Below are 22,501 nucleotides of genomic sequence, written 5' to 3'. Positions count from 1 at the left end.
GAGGGAGAAGACTTCCAGAGATCATGGAGGTCGGCGTGGAATAAGCACTGCCAGCAGCGGGATCGTAGGTGGATGTGAATATACACATAGGAGGTAAATAGATTTCTCCTGCCTCCTTTGCACACTAGTCCCACTATTATTGCTGCATGAATAAGTCGTCTCCCACTTCAGTCTCTACCCAGCTTTCAGCCGCAGTGCTGCTACTCTTCTAGACCGATTGATCCTCCCCCTCCCCTGATCCATTACAGCTCATGGGCTACTAGATACACATTCCAGAGCGCAGGACAGTACTATTTTTCAGTATTATATGCACAGCCTAACACCTTTTATTTTTCATGTAGTACATCTTCAAAACTTTAGGGCCTTTTTTTGTGCGATGCCATACTATATTCGGGCCAATACGATATTTTGCCACTTGGTGGCAGTGCTACTTCAAAGGTCATAGGATTCTGGGACATAGAACAGGGCCAAAAGCAGACATTCTGCATATTTTCTTGCAATAATCACTAAATAGATCCAAAAGTATCCAAGTTGAATCAGATCAAAACACCGTGTGCCGTTTTTTTAGAAATAAGTCTGTGATAAATTACGCACCACAAAATACACAGATGATTTGTTGAATGGGTGTTCAAATGTACATGTATGCTCCACATTTATTAAGATTTTTGTGCATTATACTTACAGGGAAAACAAAGCAATCGTTAAGGTGTTTTAACCTAGATCCATTCATAGTATGGCATTTAAACAATAACATGGTTGCAAAGCCAAAAAGAACACCAAGGCACTCTGTAACCCAGGGGTGCGCAAACTTTTCAGTCCGCGCTCCCCCTTGCCTGCTCCCCCCTCCTTAACTGCTCTCAGGCTCCACGCGTCATATAACATCACGTGACGCATTGCCATTGACGCCGCGTTGTCATGGCGACGTGTCAGGGAAGAGCCGGCTGAGAGCAGGTAAGTGAAGTTGCAGAGGCCTCGCGCCTGCCCCGGCATTTAATTTACATGCCTGGGGGAAACTGCGGGGGCTCTGCAACCGCGCGCCCCCCTAGAAATTCCCGCCCCCCAGTTTGCACACCGCTGCCATAACCACATTCCAGCCCAGTCAGTGCTTTCTCATGACAAAATAGTTCTGGTGACCTTTTCCACCATTGTGTTAATAAAGTAACCTATTTAAAAGGCAGTCCAATCGGTTCCTTAGTAAAAAAATATTTTTTTATATAGTAAGTCACATTTACCATATTAACCCAGTGGGTGTCTTTAGATCTAGCTATTACATCACAGGGCCTGGCACGCCTTGGCATAGTAACCATGTCCAGCCTACTGCTTATTTTATTTTTATGGGGCAATCTGGTGCAGTAACAGAACTTTGAGGAAATGCAACGGAAGACTACTCCTGTTCTGTCATCAGTGAGAGAACGAGCACTTCAGCAGGGCAGTGACAGAGGGGCTGAGGGTGGCATCCTAGAAAGGAGATGGACTGTTTTAGACACAAAAGTTAGAATTACCAGAAAACCATTAACAATAATAAATGTATAAAGTGCAAAGGCTTTTAAGATCATTGATAACGTTTAAGACTGCGCCCAGGCTGAGAGCTTGCTCGCGAGCGATCAAAACAACTAAAGTAAATTGTTGGGTCCATACTGCGCGTGCACACCTGAGCATGCAGAGGCGCGATACTTGGCAAGACAAATATTTTTGTATTTGTCGAGCTTGCCCATGCCACGTGCGCGGTTCAGCCAGGGAGGGCGAACTGCTCACGTGATATCACAGGCACACCCCCCTCACATAGCTGGCCAGGAATCGCCCGATCAACATGAGCGCCGGACGTCATGGCACTAGTGCCAGCACGCTCACTTATGGACGAGGCCTGAGAGTTAAAGTCATTGTTTTGTATATGTATACACAAGTATTTGTTAAATACGTTCATGAAGTCACTAAATCTACCTATATGATCAGGTTAAATGTCTCATTCTTGGCCAACATTCAAATTTGAAAGTAGTAGCCATATGGACGGGAGGAGGAAAAAAAAATGCTTAAGACAGATCTAGCCCCATTTATAGTTCCATTTTACTTTGCAAGATTGACAGTACAGCTCTTTAAGTAGATTGACCCTTTTTGGGATTGACAACAGATTAAGTACTCCCTTAATTTTCACATTGTAACAAGTCAGTCCGATAACATGGAGCTATTTAACATTGCTTTAGAAATATTTTGTTTCACGTTCGTGTCCTGTACAGTTATTTTCACCTTCCAACAAAGTGGTTTTGGACTAGCTGAGCATCAATGATCACTGAGCCATTAGTCAAGGCAATGGAACACTATTTACAAGGTCACTCCAACCAGAGGACTGGCGGAAGGACAGTCTCTCAATATATGCCCGAAGGGTAAGCACAAGAGAATAGAGAGATATCACAATTTAAAAAAATCTACAAAATGCGTTTTTTTTTTTTTAAACCAGTCTAAATCTTCAAACGATGCAGTGAAAATAAATGCAAAGAGACTTCATATTTATATCCTTGACAGAACATTAATATTGAGAGATTATGCAGACAACTGATGCAAGCATAAAAATAATAACTGCCTACACAGGCACGAAAAACAGGATTATGCTGGTAACCTGTTATGTCAGGATTCATTTGGAATGTTTTTTTCCAGTTGGGTTGGAGATCTAATGAAATAGATTAAATCACTCGCATTTTTATTGGTTTGAACCCCCACACAAAAAAAATAAAAATAAAGCTGAAGGGCAATTCATGAAGTGATTCATCCGCTAGATTAACTCATCTTTTGCATAAGTAGCTTCCAACGGCATAATGATCTAGAAAACGTACTTGATTTGACTTTTTTCAACACCCTGAAACAGGGGGGGGTGGGGGGGGAAACCTCACCACTTTTCACATTTTAAATTATGTAATTCCCCTGTGCAGTAGAAACCGAAGGAAATCTCCCAATTTAATCTGAAAGCCTTTATTAAAAATGAGTTTCAAGTTCCACTTGATTGACAAATTAAAAAAAAATTGAAATGCTTCAAAGAAAAAAAAAAAAAAGTGAAAGGAAGAGACAACAAAAATTTGTTTTAAAAATAAAGTCAAAATATTGTTGAAAGGGCAGTCATTTTAGAGTAAGGACCCAATTAATATTTATGGGAAGGTACCAGTCAAACCATTTTATCTCCATAATAAAAAAGGGGACTTCTACAAAATAAGTGTATAAACAAACATACAGATAATAGTCATCAGTTTAGTGGTTTATCCTTGCTGTCACTGACACCATTTACGTGGTCTGCAGGAGACACCTCTGGACAGGCTGGGACATCTTCCTTCTTTTCTTGTGCTAAATGAGCAGTCTCTGTAATGCCGTCTGAAGTGGCCCCAGCATCCATTTCCAGTTTCCCTTCTGGGGCCTCACTCTCCTCCTTCACACATCCAACGTCCATTTCCTCCACCTCCCCTAGCTGGTCTGTACAGACTTCGCTTTCAGAAGCCTTATCAGGGTTTTCCTTTTTCTCCTTAAATACTTCCATCCCCATCATCCGTAGGTAATGTAGTCTCTCGTTCTTTGGCACAAAAGAACGAATGGATGTTTTCCCTCGCCAGCCACACAGAATTATGGGGCACTGAAGAGTCGCAGGTTTCCTAAGAGCAAATAGTGATTGTCATTTCTGTATTTTGTATTTTTAATTTGATGCATTAGCACCAAGCCCCAGAGTCAAAGCGGGATCGATACTGAATTAGCTATATCGGCCATTCAAGTCAATGGCAGATATTGCGAGACTTCGGCGCCTTACAGCGGATCACACTTTGTAAAATGTTAAACACCACAAGCAAGCCAAGCAAAAATGTGCAGATTACTTACTCTGGATCCGGCTCATATTTCAAGACAATGCTTCCCATATCTGAAAATAAACAAACTTTTTAAACAGACATGCAATCTTACCTATGTATTTATAGTTCCACCCAGTGTTCTTTATACAGTCTGAGTATGCATCAAATTGCATTGTTCCAAGTACACTGTGGAGAACCTACTAGATGAATCGTTAAACTACAATTAGAGTGTATTGTTACTGAAGGAAATATTGGCACCAAGACAGACTGCATATAATAAAAATGCAGTATATTGCAGGAAATTAAGTATATTTAGTTTTCCCTTTTAACCCGTCAGCTTTTTGCAAGCCCCATTCCATAGCAGAGCTGTGTCAATGCAAAACAAAAATAAATATTATGTAACTTTAGTGATGTGGATGTGCTCATATTGAAACTTTCACTTAACTTCAAAAAGCAAACATTTTGTTCCGTGTTAAGTAGCTGTATATGTACAAGTTAATAGACTAGATGTAATTAACTAGTACTTAACCAGAGCGGCATACTATTTTTGGCTCTCTGGTACCAACAGTACATAGTTTGATTGCTCTGCTAAAGGGTGCAGACACCAAATTAAAACACTTGCAATCCATTACCTAGCTGCATGTAGCATTCAACAACTGAAAGCATTATCCATTGTAACACCCAACTTCAAACTTTCATCTGCTATTTACTACACTTTCGTATTTTCACAATTCAATTAGAAACATTTGCATTGAAGGCTTACAGCCACTCAAACCATTGTTAAACTACTCTGCAACTCACTACTGGCAATATTTAGAATCGAAGATAGCTGCCTGTATATGCATTTATAGTGCTATATTAACAAACACAAGTGCCTATTTCTCAAAACACAGCATTAAAACTACAGGCAGAGATTTCAGCTTCCATTTCTGTTGAAAAACACTCCTTTTTAATATCAATACTGCATCTCATTGTTCTAAAAAAAAAAAAAATGTACAACATAGTAGTTGGTCTGACAAAGATATACTACTACTATAGTTTCAATCAAGCCTTTACTGAAGTGCACTAGTATGTTACAGTTCAAATCACAACTTTTTTCCCCTTTAGAATTTCACGCGACACTGGTGTTTTTTTTTTTTTTTGCTTACCTAAATTTTTGGTCTGTTTTTGTGTCTCGTTGCTAAATTTACTTAAGAAGGGGTTTTCCTGGGTTAACAAGACTTTGACATCTTCTACAGATACAGTTACAATTCTTGCATTGATGAATGGATACAGAGTATATATGCCCTATGCAGGGAGGGAAAAAAAAAAAGTTAAACACAAAAATACACGTGCAGCAACATATAGGCTTCTATGATTTGTAAAGACAAACAGATCATTTGTAATTCATTGCTAAAACATTTCATCTCAACCTGCACTCCGGCCCTGAATATTTTATACGTGCCATATATATCAAGCACCTCAAGATTATAATTTGTAGCACATAATATAAACTGCTGATGGCATTAAGACACAAACAAGAGTGAGAGTAGATTAACAGCAATGACACAGCCTTTAAAAGGCAGAAATTCAATTTCAGCTCTTTGAACATTGGCAAAGAAAATTCTCAGGTACCAAGAGTTAGATTGTACACCCCTCGGGTTAGGGACTCAGCAGTGTTCAGACTTCCTGTTTTCAGGGCCGCAGACCAACATGCTGAAACCAACCGCAAAAAACAGCGACTATTGCGGCCTGGGAGGATTGATGCTATAGGGGTCCATACTTCTGAATGGGACATTCAGCGTTAATCCTCTGCTTGATGGACCATCTGCAGGGAGAGAAACCCAATGCTTGTTTTAGAAGAGCTGGACATACGTCTGCCCATCTGAATCAGTGCCCCTGCAGCGCTGAAGTTAAGATGCCGGGCTGTACAGCATTTCCTTCCTTCTGGATGAAGTAGATGCCCGAATATGGGGCTCTACATCAGGAGGGGGAGGCTATATGGTTATCTACATCATCAAGGGGGCTGGACAGTGTTACATGTCCTGTCCATTTGATGTAAATGGCTATATAGCCTCACTCATGATGAAGAGCCCCATATTCCTTTATCTACCTCATCCAGGAAGGAAATACTATATACAGCCCTGCTTCTCATCTTCAGTGCTGCAGGGACACTGATCCAGATGGGCAGACGTATGTGTAGCTCTTCTAAAAAGGGAGCATTGCTTCTCTCCGTGCAGGTGGCCTAAAAAGTTTAATGCTGCGGGGTCTCATTGAGAAGCAGAACCCCTGCAGAGTTAATCCTCCGGGACTGCTTAAAGTTTACTGGTACGCAATCACATGGCTGCAGCAATGAAATCAGTAAGTGTGGATACATCTGTAGTGCTATCAGAAATATAACCTTTTAAAATTGGTAAATAAAAGCATAAAATATTAAGATGCTTGATTAAGATCTCAACACCATTCATTTTTATCACTGGACCCGGTCAAATGACACTTCTGTGCCACTAATTGAGCCACTTGTGGGTTTAACCACAGAATAGAACACAGACTGGCAAAGACTGCAACCCAAAACTATGGAGTTGCTAAAAATGTAAGATATAAAAAACAAAACAAAAAAAAAAACAAAAAAAAAAAAACAACTTACCTCTTGGGCCAGTCTAAAAGCACATCCATACTGTTCGCCATCATTATTCCGGCACAGCACTTTTATGCCAGTGTTGATTACCTGACACAGAAATTTGTTTAAATAAATGAAATCAGCGGATACAATATATGGTTCGAAAATGGTTAGAGAATTAAAGTGCATCTCACTATATAAAGCAGAGAACAGTTTCTGGTTTGCAGGAGTAGACGTACAAAAAATTAAAATTAAAATGCGTTCAAAGATAGTCAAAGCTTTCAGAAGCTGTGCAAGTGTGCTAAACTAGTGTTGCTTACAGATCGCCCTCATATAATGGAAAATCTCTAACTCTCCAAGGCCTGGGACATAGTTGTTTGCTGAGTGCGGAGGCGCGCTGAGGCTCAGGGAAAGCGGTGCTTTCCCTGGCCCTACACAGTGGGTGTGTCTGGGGGCGTGTCAGTGACATCACGGAGCTGGTTCGCCCTCATTGGGCGAACCGCTCACGTGACCGGCCCTGCGCTCCGGCAAGCAGGAAAATCAGAAGACTCGGTAAGACACACGCTTCCGAAGGCGTGCGGAAGCCCCTGCTAAAGCCGCTCTCATTGCGGCTGCAGGGGCTCAGTGCCGAGCAGCAGCACGCCTCAGCACATATGTTCACCTCTGTGTCAAGATTGCAAGTTCTGCAGTACCATCCTTAACATTATACACTAGCTACCATATATTTTGAGTCCGAGTGCACACTTGGTAGGAGTCTTATCTGTGTTTTTGCTATATACTCTCCCTTCTCTGTACACCGTACCCATCATGATTAACGATATTAGCTGTAGCAGAAGCTCATTTTACAGTACACAAATAAGTGTTTCGGCTCTTTTATTAATTTGTTAAAGTGCTTCGCATATATGCAAAGTTTTAGAAAATATATTCCAAGCGCCACTTTATTAAAATTAGCATACGTGGGTAGTTAACTTTTTTGGTCAAGGAACCCTATACTTATATTATGAAATTCTACAGAACCAAAATCCTCTCTAATAGTGCCAGATCAGATGCATTGTAAATTCTTCTGTATTTGGTAAAAAAAATAATTAAATAACCAGAAGATTACAGGGAACCTTGTTTGAGAAACACTGTAGTAATGTCTACGTAGACATTACACTGCACACCTGTCTTACAAATTTTATAGTTGCATTTTGTAAACTGTAAAATAAATAGGGTTGTCCAACCACACATTAGAAATGGCTACATGGACCAAGGAAGGCCTTCATTAAATTTTCCAATTGTAGGGGCATAGGTCTTAGCTTCGATACACACAATATTTACCTTCATCTTCTCACTGTTATGAAGCAGCACATTCCGCAGCTCCTTAGAGACCATGTACAGCTGCCTCTTTTTCCCTTCCTGGGTCCGAGTTAGTAGGTTCATCTTTGGAAAAGATGGATCTAATGCATAGAATTTCCTGCCAATGATATTTTAAGATCACTAATCTGCTTTTTACGAGGAACCCTCAAGCATTTTGGTACCACTACAAAAACCTTTATCCATTAAGAGTTTTACTCTGTTTTTTTTAGGTTCTGGAAAGGATTTACATCCATTTAATTTGTTCTTATTAGCAGAAGCAGCATGGTGGTCTGTGGAGGGAGAAAATGAAAAGGGACTTACTGGATAGGGGAAAATATTGGATCATCCTCAGAAAGAAAGACAAATGGATCTTCTTTAAATCCAAACAGCTTCATTTTTTTGAATGGAGGTGGGCTAGAATACAGAGAAGTACAATTAGATTGTTTAAATGTAAGAAAGTAAAATACAAACTTAGACTGCGACTATAGTGGCGACGCGCATGCGCGCCCTGCCAGAATAAACTCATGGAGACCAATGAAGGCTCACATAGTGCGCGCAACCAAGCGCTACGGAGCGACATACTGCAGAGGAGACAAATTAAATTATTCTGCTAACTGGACATCTGTTATACAAATCTCTGTATCCACTGGGCTTCAAACATCCTCATCACCTGTCTTGAATATATTTTTATTAATTGGCAAACTGCATATGCTGAATAGTTGTCAAACAGGAGATCATGGAATAGTAAATGCAATAAAAACCACATAGAAGGTACTAGTTGTCAAAGTAAAATTAACCATTTGAAGTGTAAAAGTCTCTTCTTTTGACACTTCAGGTGTTTCCTCTTAACAGAGCTGTAAACCATAAGGACACCTTTGGCTCTATTCCTGGCTGCTTTTTAACAAAGAATTCAGTTTATGCCCTCACCCGCACACACTATCCTTTTTACTGGAATCATTCTCCACATTAGTGCAAGATTTGGCTCCCCCATTTTCAGTCTTCACAGCTGGTTCATCTGCAGGTTCTTGGATTGCCTCCTTAATAGCTTCCACACTCACGACAACATCAGTAGCCACCTTCACATCAGAAACTACTGCAGGAGATTTGCGAAGTAGCTGTTAGAAAATAAGAGGGCAGATTGCAGGTTACAGCAAGATAATTAACGTACATCGACCATGTTCATAAAGCAATAATCTGAAAAAGATAATCAATATTACCCTTGAAGTAATATTTGACCGTGAGACGTTTCAGAGTTGAAACAGGCTGAACCCAAGTAGAGATTGAAATTTTCCTCAGAACAGAGAACAACAATATAAAAGGAAGCCACTTTCATAGCAGAGGCCAGTTTGCCATTCAAAACCACATGTTACATAGTCTAGGACAGGGGTGTGCAAACTCCCCCCCCTGCGCCCCCTTTCTGCACTCCCCCTCTTATGTCTCCGGCATCAAATGACCCACATGACCCCATGATGCCACAGCAACGTGACGCCGGAGACATGGTAAGAAGTTAGAGAGGTCTCACGCGATCCCCCGGCATTTAACTTAAATGCCGTTGGGAAAAGCGCAGGGCCTCTGTAACTGCCGCGCCCCCCCTGAAAAATTTCACGCACCCAATGTCTAGGATTGAAAGAAAAAAAAACACGACATGTTAAATTTAGACCCGCTGAAAGCCTCTGAAGTATTATTCAATGTCGTATTATAAGGGGAAAAATAAACGCCTTCTCGACTCAAAATAATAACAGATGGATATTATTATCTATGTATACCTTGCTAAAAAAGGAGGCCCAACTTCTGTAGATATCTATTATATCTGCCATCACAATGTCTGTGGGTAATGAATCCCACCTTTGAAACTACCCTTACTGTAAAGAACCTTTTCCTTTGTTACTGGTGAATTCCCCTTTCCTCCAACCTTAAGGGATGACCCAGTGTCATTTGTACTGCCCTTGGGATGAATAGTTATCCCATACTGAACCTTCCAGCAGCTTCCCCACTATTTATATCAGTCTTCCAAGTCTAACTCCCCTGCTGTGATCTTGCTCCCTTTTTAATATAAACACACATCTGCTTTCCTCATCTCCAATAATGTGCCTGCCCAGTTGACACTTGCAGGGTCCTATACTCTTTTCTAATTTCGTTATTAAGGTTAAACTTTTTCTGTTGCAATCTTTTCATATTTTGCCAATTTGATTGCTGCATTCCTTATAATTCGGATATGTGGCCCGGTCGCTTCTGACCAAGAACCTAAACGCCTGCCACTTTTTCATTTTCTGTTTATTTAGCCACATTGGTTTAGACTTCTCTTTTATATTTATTACCCAAAAGGCATACACTTAAGTGTACAGAAAGTATATGGTTTAAACAGCACTCTAAGAATATAGGGCAATAAAATTAGACTGTGGTGCACGGGAACCTGGAGGAACCCTACAAAACAAGAAATGGAGGGGGGTGGGGAGGGGCGGGAGGGGGCGGGAGGGGGTACCCAGCACTCAAATGAGAAAAATAAAGTAAATGACAAATATGTTATAAAAAGATTTTACTGTGATATTGCCACAATATGGATACATAAATCGCAAAGGTCAGCAATATATGTACAACTGTGAGTAAAAGCAAATGGAGTGGGAGAACACAGGGTGGGGGAAGGGAATAAGGAAAAGACCAGGGAAAAGGGGGAGTGATCTAGACAATTAAGGGGGGCAACATTTCAGGGCAGGATGCCCTTCTGGCCTGTTCCAAGTTCACAGTGATCAAGGGTACTTCCCTTAAGCCCTATATGGACGGTAACTCCACACACTGAACAACTAAAAACCGTTGTAACACTAATCTCATTGCCCAGTCTATTTCTGGATAATTAAAATCATCCATTATGAAGACATGACCTAGTTTTGCTGTCTTCTCCATTTGCAAAATTATTTTGGCTTCCTCAAATCTCACAGACTTGGTACTTTATCGCAAAAGCTTCTCTTAAATGATCAATTAGGAGTCCAAATAAAATTCAGCTATATATCACCTAATGCTGAAGTATTCATTTACTATGCACTATCGCAACTGGACTAACACCGCTATTTCTAGTACATGGAATACCTCTTTGTACTTTTACCTCCACTGCAAAGGTTGCCTGAAAAATTACATTCCAAGACATTACCTGGTAGTGTGATTTTAGGGGGGGTTGGGGAAAAAAAAATACACAACCTAACAACTTTGCTACATCTGTATGTTGTAGACATTAACTGGGGTAGTAGCACATGCTCTCAACCATGGTTTTCAATAGCACCATTCATAAATGACATGCCTGCGTTAGGCTGCGGTCCCAGTGCGCACAAGCACCTCCCCCCAATCAGACCGGGCCCAGTACCTACCATTTGGCAGCCGCGCTGTACGTCAGGTTTTTTTCAAATACAAAAAAATGAGGGCGAACCTGCTGCGTGAGGTCATGGCCACACCCCCGCCACGCCCCCTCCCGTCACAATCTCTCCCAAGACCGCAGACCAGCGCTGAGCATGCGGCGCCCCCCACCCCCCCACCGGGCGCACGTGCTACAGTGCACACTGGGACCGCAGCCTTAACAGGTGTAATCTCTGCTATGTGGACAAATGCACTACTGAAGTTATGCAGTATTTATGGAAAGACTTCCCAAGCCGAAGCTTGAGATCAGTATTGTAACTGTCACATTGACTGCCCACAAAATCTGTATGTTTCTGTATTAGAAAAAAAAAAGTCTCCTACAGAATAGTAATCCTACCATTTTACATCTTACCTTTGGCTGTCTTCTATTCCATGGCATAGGCGCCTTCTTTATTAACACAGCGACAAAGAAGCCTCCTGTGTTCTGATGATGTGGCAATATCCTCAGGCTGTTAAAAAAAAAAATGCCAATAAGAAATTCTATAAATATAAAATCAGAAATAGTTCTCTCATGCCCTGTCCCAGTTTTATGGCGTCATTAAAAAAGAAAAATGGATTGGTAAACAATCACTATTTGACGCAGAAAACTTGAGGGCTAAATCAGTAGTAATGTCCATCTACTGATAAAAGTAGATCTTTCTATTGATCAATTTGGCCATGAAGTTTACATAAAGTTTGTTCCAACTAGGAACAATACTAGTGAAAAAAGTGAAAGATACACAGCGCACCAAATAGTGTAAAAAATATATAATTAGTGCATATATGTGATTCAGTGATTGAGTATCTAATCGATAATATAGTGCCAATTTGGGAACGAGGACCGGGGGGTCATGCAGGGGGGTGGGGAACTGATGTGGGTTGCAGGGAGAAAAGTGATGTGGGGGGGGGGGGGAGAAGTGTGATGTGAGGTGCAGGAAGAGTGATGTGAGGTGCAGGGGGGGGAAGAGTGATGTGAGGTGCAGGGGGGGTGGAGAGTGATGTGGGGTGCAGGGGGGGTGGAGAGTGATGTGGGGTACAGGGGGGCTGGAGACTGATGTGGGGTGAAGTGGGGGTGGAGAGTGATGTGAGGTGCGTGGAGAGTGATGTGGGATGCAGGGAGGGGAGACCGCAGCTGTGGAGGGGGGGAGCCCAGGTGTGAAGGGGGATAAATCCCAGGCATTGCCAGGTTTATCAGCGAATACACACACACACACACAAATAGACCAGGGGTGCGCAAACTGTGGGGGGCGGGGCCTAGGCACCACGCTCTTCCCCAAGGCATTCAAATTAAATGCCGGGGTATCATGCGAGGCCTCTGGAACCTCAGCATATCTTGCTTCAGCCGGCGTCTGGAAGCGTTTCCATGGCAACCCGCAGGGTCATGCGGAGTGTTGTCACTCGCGTTGCCATAGCAACGCGGAGTGACGTCACATGACCCCGCACTGAGCGGGGGGGGGGGGAGGGGCACGAGCAATGGGGGACACAGTAGTAAAAGTTTGCACACCCCTGAGATAGACCATACTAAATGCTAGATTACAAGAAAATCCTACCATCGGTTTAGATTCATCGCTTTCAGTTTTTCTTCATCCTTTGGTGGAAACATCGTGGGTCGGATCTGTGTATGTCTGCTTTGGGGCACGTCTTCCCATTTTTCGAACCACTGGCCATCTTTTGTCATAATCTATGAAAAAGGAACGCAGAAGTGATAATTACTTCCTTTTCTAAAAACAGTGTTATGGGGAGGGAAGGGAGATTGGGGAGGGAAGGGAGGTTGGGGAAGAGAAGCAAGAGACATAAAATCACTTTGATCACCTTCCACTGAGTGATCCCAGGCATCCACTTTAAACCAGGAAGCTCAGAGGACACATCAGCAAGCTCTAGAGACCCTAAGGGGGGGGAACAAGCATATGATTATTTAATTTAAAAAAAAAAACACAACACGTTAGCACAACTTTATAAAAGAGAAAAATATGAAATATTTTGTTGTCCATCACTAAATTCTGCCCTCAGTGAATAAATGTTACATATATTCCATATTATTCACCTAGACATGAAGATACATAATGATATTCCATTTGTTTAGCCTCCATTCAATTATGTTTTTTTTGTCAGAGTTCGTAGAAATGTTTCACTTTGAAAGATTAAGAACAGACTGCCTTACCCTCACTTTTCTCCAACAGAGATGCTATAACAGCTTCATCTTCAACAGGATTAAGAGAGCATGTAGAATACACCATCCTACCCCCTTCTGCCAGCTGTTCCACACCACGGGTAGCAATCCGAATCTGTAACCTAGAAAAATGTTCAAGTATTTCACAACTACATAATCTCCTTTATTTGCAGTGACATTTCAGTTCATAGAAGTCAGGGCTATCGTATTTAATGCTCCTTTCCAAAGAAGGAAGACTTTTTTTTTTATGAACTACAAGAATTTGAAATATAGAAGACTGCAAATAAAAAAAATACTGGTGTGCACAGTCACGACTGACAGGTATGCAATCTCCCCCCACCCCCCTGTTTTCTTAGCATGTAATGCTTCCACGGCAGCTAAGGATTCTGGGCAATGGCATACAGACGAGCACAGGGTCATCTTTTGCTTCTTATCCATTTTAATATGGACAACCCCTATAAGCTTATGCCTGCCGCATCACACAGCTTTTCAGCAAAAGAAGTGCATAGCTAGTAAAACAACTCAGACAGCCGTTTTGATATTTTAGGTTTTACTCAGTGTGAAGCTGGTTACACTGGCTATGCAACGTGAAGCGGTGATAGGTGTCAAACACACAAGTTACGGTGGGTATTTAAAAAAAACAAGAATGGGGGCTTCCAAAAATATGAAAGACAAATGAAAGAGTTCATGAACAATGGTCATAATTCTTACCCATGCAGCTGCAAGCTATTTAATGTTGTCCACTTCTTCCACACATCAATGTTTTTCCTCATGGTTCCATCACCACTGTAACAAGAACAGGATATGTTAAGCTAAAATTTCTGTCTAAATATGGTTTTGGAGGAACAATTAAAAATTGCTCCAGTACCACTGGAAGTTGATGGCTTCCTTTACGACAACAATAGCCATTGGATAAAGATAGGACACCAACAAAGAAAAGACAGGACACCGTGTACCATTAGGCACACTGGAAAACTATATTTAATACTAAATGTACAAGACTAAATTAGAATGCATAATTAAGACTGGATGTGCACAAATGGAAAACCCTAGCAATACATGTTGAGCATGTTATATGGGGCACTTCCAAGATCAATATAAAAAAAAAGTAACAACATACATTCCACATCAATATTTAGCTTTTATTGCTCGAGAAGATGAACGCATCACTAAATGTGCACAAAATTAAGAACAGTTTATGGTTTGGGTTTGTTTGCTCCAATTTTCTTCCAACGAGGCTACAATGTAGCTAAAGAACCTACAATAATAAACTATCTGGATTGTAGCGTCAATACTTGCCAAACAACAAAAGGCAGCTCTTTGCTACTTTTCTATTACCAGCCGAAGAGTGTTGTCATGAGAAGACACTGTAGAATTACTGGCTAACATACGCAATCTCTAAATTTGAGACTGTAGTCTGATAATTAGATCGGAGTAGAATCGCTATATGCACTCGGCAAAAGACTACAGCCACAATTTCAAGCGAACACAATTGTTGCGCTCTGTTGGAGACTTTGCACTTCAGATAAATTTAAGAATGACAAGCTATATTTGTATTTAAATAATAAATTCCACTGCACACCATCAGCTTATTGGATGAAGAAAAAAAAAAAGTGAATGATGAAGCCCAAAAGTTATGATTTTCATGGTTTTGAGAAGGATTAAGTTTAAAAGCATTAAACAAAAAGGAGCATGTGCAAATAGGGTTGGGTGTTATACCGAGATAATATAATCTCCTGGTGTGCAGATATGGGATATTACCTATTATCATGGTATTAAAGGGTGTTGTTGGTGGTCAGACGTACAGCTTTGACGCTGCGAAGTCTCACTGCTTCTCTCCCCCCGTCCTACCCGCTTCTGAATGCAGACGTTGAGGGAGGAGCTTTAGGCAGTGTGTTAACTGCACCCCGGGTCACTTCACACCCCCGCCCCACACTATCGCCACCTTCCCTCTTGAACTTAAGCCCATGTTAAAAATGAATTTTTTAAAAAAAAGTGAAAGTTACCAAAAGAAAACATTCTTTGGAATTGTTGAAAAATATTTTTAACATTTTATAAATTAAATGCGTTTTTAAAATGCGAGTATGCAAGGGGGAGAGTGGTGGGAGGGGTGGATGGATGAGATACAGGCAGTCCTCGGTTATTCAACGGAATCCGTTCTGGAAGTAGTGTTGGATAGTGAAACCGTTGTAAAGTGAGTCCCATGTTAATCAGTGGCGGTGAGCGTTGGATAACTCATTCAGGAGTCGGATAACGCATTTCGGCATAGAAAAACAGCCCATAGGGTTGCATTGTAAAGTGTTGGATATGCCATTTGTTGTAAAGTGAAACGTTGGATAACGAAGACTACCTGTAAACGAGGGCAGTGTAGGTGAGAAAACGTGACGTGCCCGACATAAAAAGGGTTTGGAAATTAAGGGCACTTTGTTAAAGTAAATCTAAAGAAAATATATTTTGAGAACACATTTTATTTAGATTTACTACTACATTCTGACTTTTTAAATAAAATATTTATTTGCCGAAAAATGTATTGATAGTTATCGTGGGAGTTTTTTTGTTTTCATCCAACCCTATGTGCAAAACAAAAGTAATGCTCTTACCTGCATGGTACATCACATAATATTCTGTCATAGAAAAGCACTTCTTTTTTCCCATTGTTTTCAACCAAGAGTCGGGGTATGCTGGAAGCATCATGATTTACCACCATAATGCAGGGACTATTTAATCTCTTAGCCTGATGAACCAACAGGTAACAGCGCTTGTTGTCAACATCGTTTGCAATGACAAAGCCCTCTAGAAGAAAGTGAAAATTAGGGGCCTCAAGAAAGTCAGTGGAGATGAATGAAGAATTTGTAGCTCTTTAAAACCTACAGTACAAGTGTGTATGTATTTTACATATAGAGTTAAGCATGTCATCGTATAACGCTTAAACTGACTGGATTTCCCCAGTGTCCATGTAAACAGACAATATGTTGTACAACCTTCCCGTATGTCATCAATTAAACTGGCACTCCAATCGTATGCAACCAGCCAACAAGATGGCAGAGTTTTTGCTTCAAAAGAGCAGTGGCCATGAAGTATTTCAGCCGTGTATGGGTGGTAAAGTATGACATAACAGGATCTTTAATTCATATGCCCAGTGCAACTAGGTTTTTCAGTGGATAAAAATGTTGCCCCAGCAACACCAAGGGCAGTATGTCCCACCTTCACTAACAAGACTAAACACTGGGGCCATATTTACCAAGCAGTTTTTTTTTTTTAATATAGAGACCTTTCAGCATAGCTTTGTAAAAACAGTAGAGTCTTGGTTAGCTGCCGCGGTTTTATCCGACATGCTCTCCCCCCATTCTCACTTACCATGCTTACCGGCGGCACAGCGGGAACGGAGCAGCACAGGAGCCAGACAGCTGGCAGCAGTAAACCACGTCAGATGAGGGAGCAAGTTGAAAAAGCAGGCGGCAGTGGCTTGGCGGCAGAAGACATGCAAGCGGAGCAGAGCAGCACAGGAGACGGCAGGAGAGGAACACGCTATAACACCGGCATCCGAAGTCAGACACCGGTCAACTTAACAGTGTTACAGCGCGTTCCTCCCCTGCCGTCTCCTGTGCTGCTATGTTCCTGCACCGACCGCATGTCTGCTCCTGCCACTGCCATTTCACCACCGCCCGCTGTTTCAACTTGTTCCCTCGGCTGACATGGTCTTCTACTGCTGCCAGATGTCTGACTCCTGTGGCGCTCTGCCCCAGCTGTGACGCCGCCAAGCAGTTATCCAACACGGTATTGGTCCCATTTAGGTCGGATAACTGAGACCCTACTGTATAGTCCTTAACGGCAGATTCCAGCGAGTGGGCTGTAAGGAGTCTTACGGCATAACACCAAGTTAATATGGCCCTTCCCCTGAATGGGTTTCTTCCAGCATGCAAGGTATCTTATGTGGTAAATTTGTCCCTATATCTGAATCCAAATGAGAACATTAGGATTGTAGCAACCCAAACAAGGTTCCACACATACAAAGGATGGGAAGAATGCAATTTGACAAAATATCTCCTGCCTGCACCTAGTGCTTCCGTGTGGTGAAGTACGATGCTTAAAATTATCTAAAATAAGCCAATGCGTTAGAATATTTGTCAATTACAATGACCTAGAAACAGATTTTGGCTGGCAACGAGATTCACAGCTGCATTGTTGATCCAGCTAAAATACAGTGTTCATATAATCAGTAAGTTTGTACTTACTCAAGTCATCTGTTGCTCTGGAATGATTAAAGCTCAGTTCAAGCTGCCTTTTAAAATAAAAATATATATATATATATATATATATATTCCCCCCCCCCATTCATATATGCATAAATACAATCTGCACACTGACAAGTGATCAGCTAAGCTGCAGATCGATCGCTTGTTCTGGGTTATTTAATTCAGTTCTTGCACAGCATGCTGGGCAATGTAGTCCTGGAATATGATTGGCTGAGCAGTTACTAGATACAATTGGTGCACTGCTAGAGAGAGAGGCGGGGCTCAAGAGCCAGAGCCTATCAGAAGTGGAAGGGGGCTGTCACTTTGGAAACGATTCCTACATTTGAAACATTAAAAATGTCTTTAAAACATTTTTTTTTTTTAAATGCGACAAGTATTTTCTCATTGTACAGAACTGATTTATTTAAAAACAAACCAAAAAAAACACATGGAGGATATTGCTTGAACTGCTGCTTTAAACTATTTGTTAATCAAGTCTGGCGAAACGTTAAGAAAAATAATGTCAGGATTGTGTCCTCAATTTTTGTGGATGTCTCATGAATAAGTTTTCTATCATGTAAACCGTCATTCTGTAACCGGTCAAATTATTACCAAGTTACAGTACAATGCCAACATACCAGGAAAAGAAACGTTCATATCAGCATGTAACATTTCAATAAGCTGTGTTGTTTTAGATCCTGGGGCAGCACACATATCCAGAATCTAGGAGGAATTACATTTGGTTTACAATCTTGTTTCAGTGGAAAACGTGTGTAAAAAATGATCAAATAGCCACGTCTCGAATCGTGCAGACTGCAAAAACCAACCACACACACACACACACAGTACGTAAATAAAGGTAAACATACATTTATAGGCGGTTAAAACACTTTTTTAGAACATTAAGTATAAGCAGCTGTGATGCTGGAGCAGTCCAACTTGCCATTTTTGTCCTATGACCAATAAATAACTTTATGGATAACGCACTTTACGCTTTATATTCATTTTGTCTCCTTTGGATACTCATGAGTAGTGCTCTGTTACCTCCATCATTTTCATGTTTGCAACTTGTTGATTAAGCATACAAATTTCATAAAAATGTTAAATTTACCTTTTACATTTTCCATCAGTGAAAGGTGAGAAATGCTTATAAGCAATCATATTTCATGGTTTATATGGAGCGCAAACTTACCTTGTGATGAGCCTGAACATTTAGAAGAACAGGAGGAATCATACTGACTGCCTCTTGACGACTAATGTTTCCCTGGAAACAAAAACAGACATTACTACACATGGACAATTACATATTCTCATAATATTTGGGGTTTAAAGTCCCTAGAAAAACAAATTGGTCTTACTTTCACTACTAACTGAACATATTTACAAAAACAATGCAACTAAATGAACATCTCCTTATTAAATGCATTGGCCCAAAGTACCAACATGGCTTTTAGAGTAAAAGAACATCCTTTTGATTGACTTAATGCAAATAGATTAGGTTTATGGATGAAAGACTATAAAAGGCATTAAATGTGGCAAATGACTGTTACAATCTCATTATCGTGTTAGTCACCTACACTCCACCTGTGTTTACAAAGTTCAAATAACCCATTACTGGGTTCTTCAAGTAGCAGTCTGCATACCACATCCAGCCTGTGAAAGGCTTCGTAGCAGCGTGCCGACTGCTCTCCACTTCCGCCCCAATGTCAATGCACCAGGAGAGCCTATCCGCTACCTTCCATTACGCTTTCTGATTGAAGCTAATCTGTAGCGTATGAGACGAGCGTTCCTGTGATGTTGAAGGATAAACTAGCTTCAAAAAGAAACTACAACGGCAATTATCTTACCGATTCTGTTTCGCTGACAAGAAATTGATGAAATTTTTCCAGCTCTGGAGACTTGCGTATGATTTTCCTACTCAGGTTTGTATGCCAGGCAAGCTCATCAGGATACCTGATAAAAGGGAGACGTTTGAACAATTTCATTTTACCATGAAAAACAATATTTAACAGAGCTCGGGATTAACAAGTTTTCAGATCCATGACTCAGTCAAAGCAATGTGCTTTAGTGCTTATTTCCTAACAAACCGAGCAGTTAAAAAGCACAAATGGCTTACCAGCTCAGTGGCTGAGGAGCTTCCATCTTCTGACCATCTACCTCCAAGTCCTGTAACTCTTTGAAGTATTTGTCCTTCAAACAATTAAGAATTTCTTTGGCATGACTGGAAGAAACAGAAAATAAAGTTAAGGAAAAATATTTGAATTATCTTTAAGACTCGTCTTCAAGTGTCAATAAAGGATACTAGAATCAATAAGAGAAAACAGTGCGCCGCAGCAGTTACTCGAGCCAAGAATCCGCCAAGCGCCAATGTGGTGTTCTCTGCCACCCGCACCAAGACTTGGGGAATCCCGTCCCGATTCTTGTACAATAAAACTATGTGCAGCCATTAGGCCGCGGACATAGCAGGTGCGCGCGATAGAGTGCGTGGCGTCACGGCCCCAGAGGTGTTCCGTGGCCTTTGGGGTGGGGAGGTGATGTCACGTGAGCGGTTCACCCTCATTGGCTGAACCACACGTAACCCGTCCGCTGCACGACCAAATCAAAATTATTTGTCTCTCCAAAATCACGAGCACAGCCGCGAGCTCTACGGCCTTTTAGTGGCGCCGCCACGCACAGAGTATTTACGCTGCCTTAAACTCATTCCGATGTATTCTTTTTTTTTAATTATTTCCCACCCACCCCAATCTTAAACAATAGATACAAGGTGTTTAAGATGGGAGATTATATATGGGCAGACACGCAGCACATGAAATGTGGCTGTTTATCCGTTCACATTAGAAAGCCAATAAGTGTAAGATTCAGAATGTGAATTCTGTCCTCATCATTGGGCTACATTTACCTTTTGTATCCGGTGATCCTTATGGTGGCCGGCAGGGGCTCTCGGAGAATCGACATGAACTGCTCCCACTCCCCATCTGGGACAATTTTCAGCTCCTGATAGTAATGTTCAAAGAGCTTGTTTTCCTTGACGATTTCAGGGTAGCCGCCTTCCCAAGCCTTGGAGACAAGTTATGTTAAAAAAGGTGTCAACTGAACAGTAAAACAAGAGGATTCAAATAACACTATGGTCTTGTATAGTAGCACCAGCTCGGGGGGGGGGGGGGGGGAGGAGAGCTAAATGCATCTCCAAAAACAAAAAAAAGTAATTGTCGCTTTTGCAGAAAATGACAAATTGTCAACTTAATTTTAAGGATAAACTAGGGAGTGTCTGAATCGGAGAGGAGCAGGGTGACATTAGCATGACCCCTCCCCCACCCAGTTTATTTATTTGGGGGGAGGGGGGGGAGAGAAGAGGTTAGACTTGCAGCCCCGTACAGATAGGAAAGAGGTGGTGCAATCCTGGGGCATACTACCACTTTCAAATGGGGTCTCTCTTCATTTGTCTTGTGCAGTTTATTCAGTCTTATTTTTTACCTTAATACAGTTACATGTTGTGGTGAGTAAAAACTCTCCACCATACAAACAGCAATATCCCTAGTGCGCACATTCACATGTCTCAGACAGGTCTGCGCCCTGCTTTCCCCCATTATCTCTTAGCATACAGTGCTTCCACTGCAGCCAGGGATTCTGGGTAATGACATGTAAATGAGCTCTCAGTGCGGCACTTTTTAATAGAGGAAGTTTTGACCACTATTACAAGTGGCCCCTCATCCCCCGGCTCACCGCCTGCTCACGGGCCCGGCGCCGCTCCTCCTCCTCCGCGGGGCTCCGCTGTTCTGTGCTCCGTTGGTTCTTCTGACGGTTGCGGCGGTTTTTCCGGCCCATGACGCAGAGCGCGAGGCGGCGCGCGATGAGAATGTTGGAGGGATTCAAACGTATAACCTGGAAGAAAAATTGTCAGCCAACGTCCTGTCCGCGAGAACCCGGGCGAATGGCAACACGTGGAAAGACAGCGTTCCCAGTCTAGTGACTGTGGCGGTGACGTAGAATACGGACGCCGACTGGAAGGTCTGTAATGATAGATCGCAAGGACTGGGAAAGAGAGCGGCGCCCGTACTACGCAGTAAGGGGCGGGGAATCGATTCAGCCAACCAGTGGAAAAGCATCGCTGCTATGGCACGTGACGAGGAAGAAGTATAGACCAATCGCGTTCATGGGGGACGTATTATTATGACGCAATGACGTACAGTGCGTAAAGCCGTAGACAGCCTTCTTTGATTATGGCAAAAAGGTTGTAAAATAAAGTCTATCACTATAGCTACATCATACAGTTTCTATGCTAGTTATAAAGTGGTGTGTGCACGCACACACCTTGGTTAAATAAATTGCTTTATATAGTCGCCAGTTGGAGCACATTAGTGCCATTGCACAGGGCTCGGGAGCCCTTCAAACGATGGGAGCACCAGGCCTCTCCTTGTTCGTTTTTGGACGGTTTTTTTTTTTTTTTAAACAACCTAAAGTATAGTGTTGTTGTTTGTGGCAGTTGTCCCCTTTACTCTTTTTGCCGTGAGTACGATTGATCCCCGCTCACTTTACCCATAGCATAATGCAATGAAGCATACCATTGGATCTCAGCATGCCAAAAAAGATGCTGTTTGCTATCAACATGATTAATTATTTTAATTAATATTTAAAAATGTAATATGTGGTGTTGATAACACCACCCCCCTCCCACACTGCATGTTATTGCAATCCCCAGTGATCACAATAAAATAAAAACTGTTCGTTTTCCTGCGTTCATTGAATTTTCAAAAAGGTTTTGTTACAAATACAATACACAGGCAAGTCACCTGGCAGAGAAACCGGCACCTCGCAAATATACATATATATCAGGGAGCAATGGCTGATTATACACATACGGCCAGCATAGCGCCCTACCGACCGACCGACCGCTTCGACAGTCTGTGATTGGCTGGAATGTGAAGACAGCGGCCGCCCAAGGTCCTAATTCCGA

The 22,501-nt window shown here is 41.8% G+C and overlaps 1 protein-coding gene across 2 annotated transcripts; it reads right to left on the bottom strand.

The window, feature by feature from the left end:
* Positions 1-630: 630 nt before the first annotated feature.
* Positions 631-22,430, bottom strand: NSUN2 (NOP2/Sun RNA methyltransferase 2). 2 transcript variants are annotated; one of them, XM_075585942.1, is made up of 20 exons: positions 22,407-22,430; positions 21,271-21,429; positions 20,447-20,604; positions 19,664-19,768; positions 19,395-19,500; positions 18,740-18,811; positions 18,186-18,270; positions 15,913-16,105; positions 14,024-14,098; positions 13,304-13,434; positions 12,955-13,028; positions 12,693-12,823; positions 11,516-11,612; positions 8,686-8,873; positions 8,080-8,172; positions 7,741-7,876; positions 6,448-6,528; positions 4,970-5,108; positions 3,853-3,892; positions 631-3,632 (listed from the first exon to the last, which is right to left on the bottom strand). In XM_075585942.1, the coding sequence occupies exons 1-20, from the start codon at positions 22,413-22,415 to the stop codon at positions 3,233-3,235; spliced, it is 2,472 nt and encodes an 823-aa protein (XP_075442057.1). In that variant the 5' UTR covers positions 22,416-22,430; the 3' UTR covers positions 631-3,232. The 2 variants fall into 2 exon arrangements, with proteins under 2 accessions (XP_075442057.1, XP_075442058.1); XM_075585943.1 differs by having other exon boundaries at positions 22,338-22,407.
* Positions 22,431-22,501: the final 71 nt, after the last annotated feature.

This window comes from Ascaphus truei, chromosome 2 (assembly GCF_040206685.1).
Source record: "Ascaphus truei isolate aAscTru1 chromosome 2, aAscTru1.hap1, whole genome shotgun sequence".
Lineage (NCBI taxonomy): Eukaryota > Metazoa > Chordata > Amphibia > Anura > Ascaphidae > Ascaphus > Ascaphus truei.
This window is presented reverse-complemented; position numbering and strand designations above follow the sequence as displayed.

Coding starts and splice junctions, on each gene's coding strand:
- NSUN2 (XM_075585942.1), bottom strand. Junction 20,605..21,270: donor GCCGGGCCCGTGAGCAGGCG/GTGAGCCGGGGG, acceptor CTTGTCTCCAAG/GCTTGGGAAGGCGGCTACCC. Junction 13,435..14,023: donor AATAGCTTGCAGCTGCATGG/GTAAGAATTATG, acceptor ACATTTTTCTAG/GTTACAGATTCGGATTGCTA.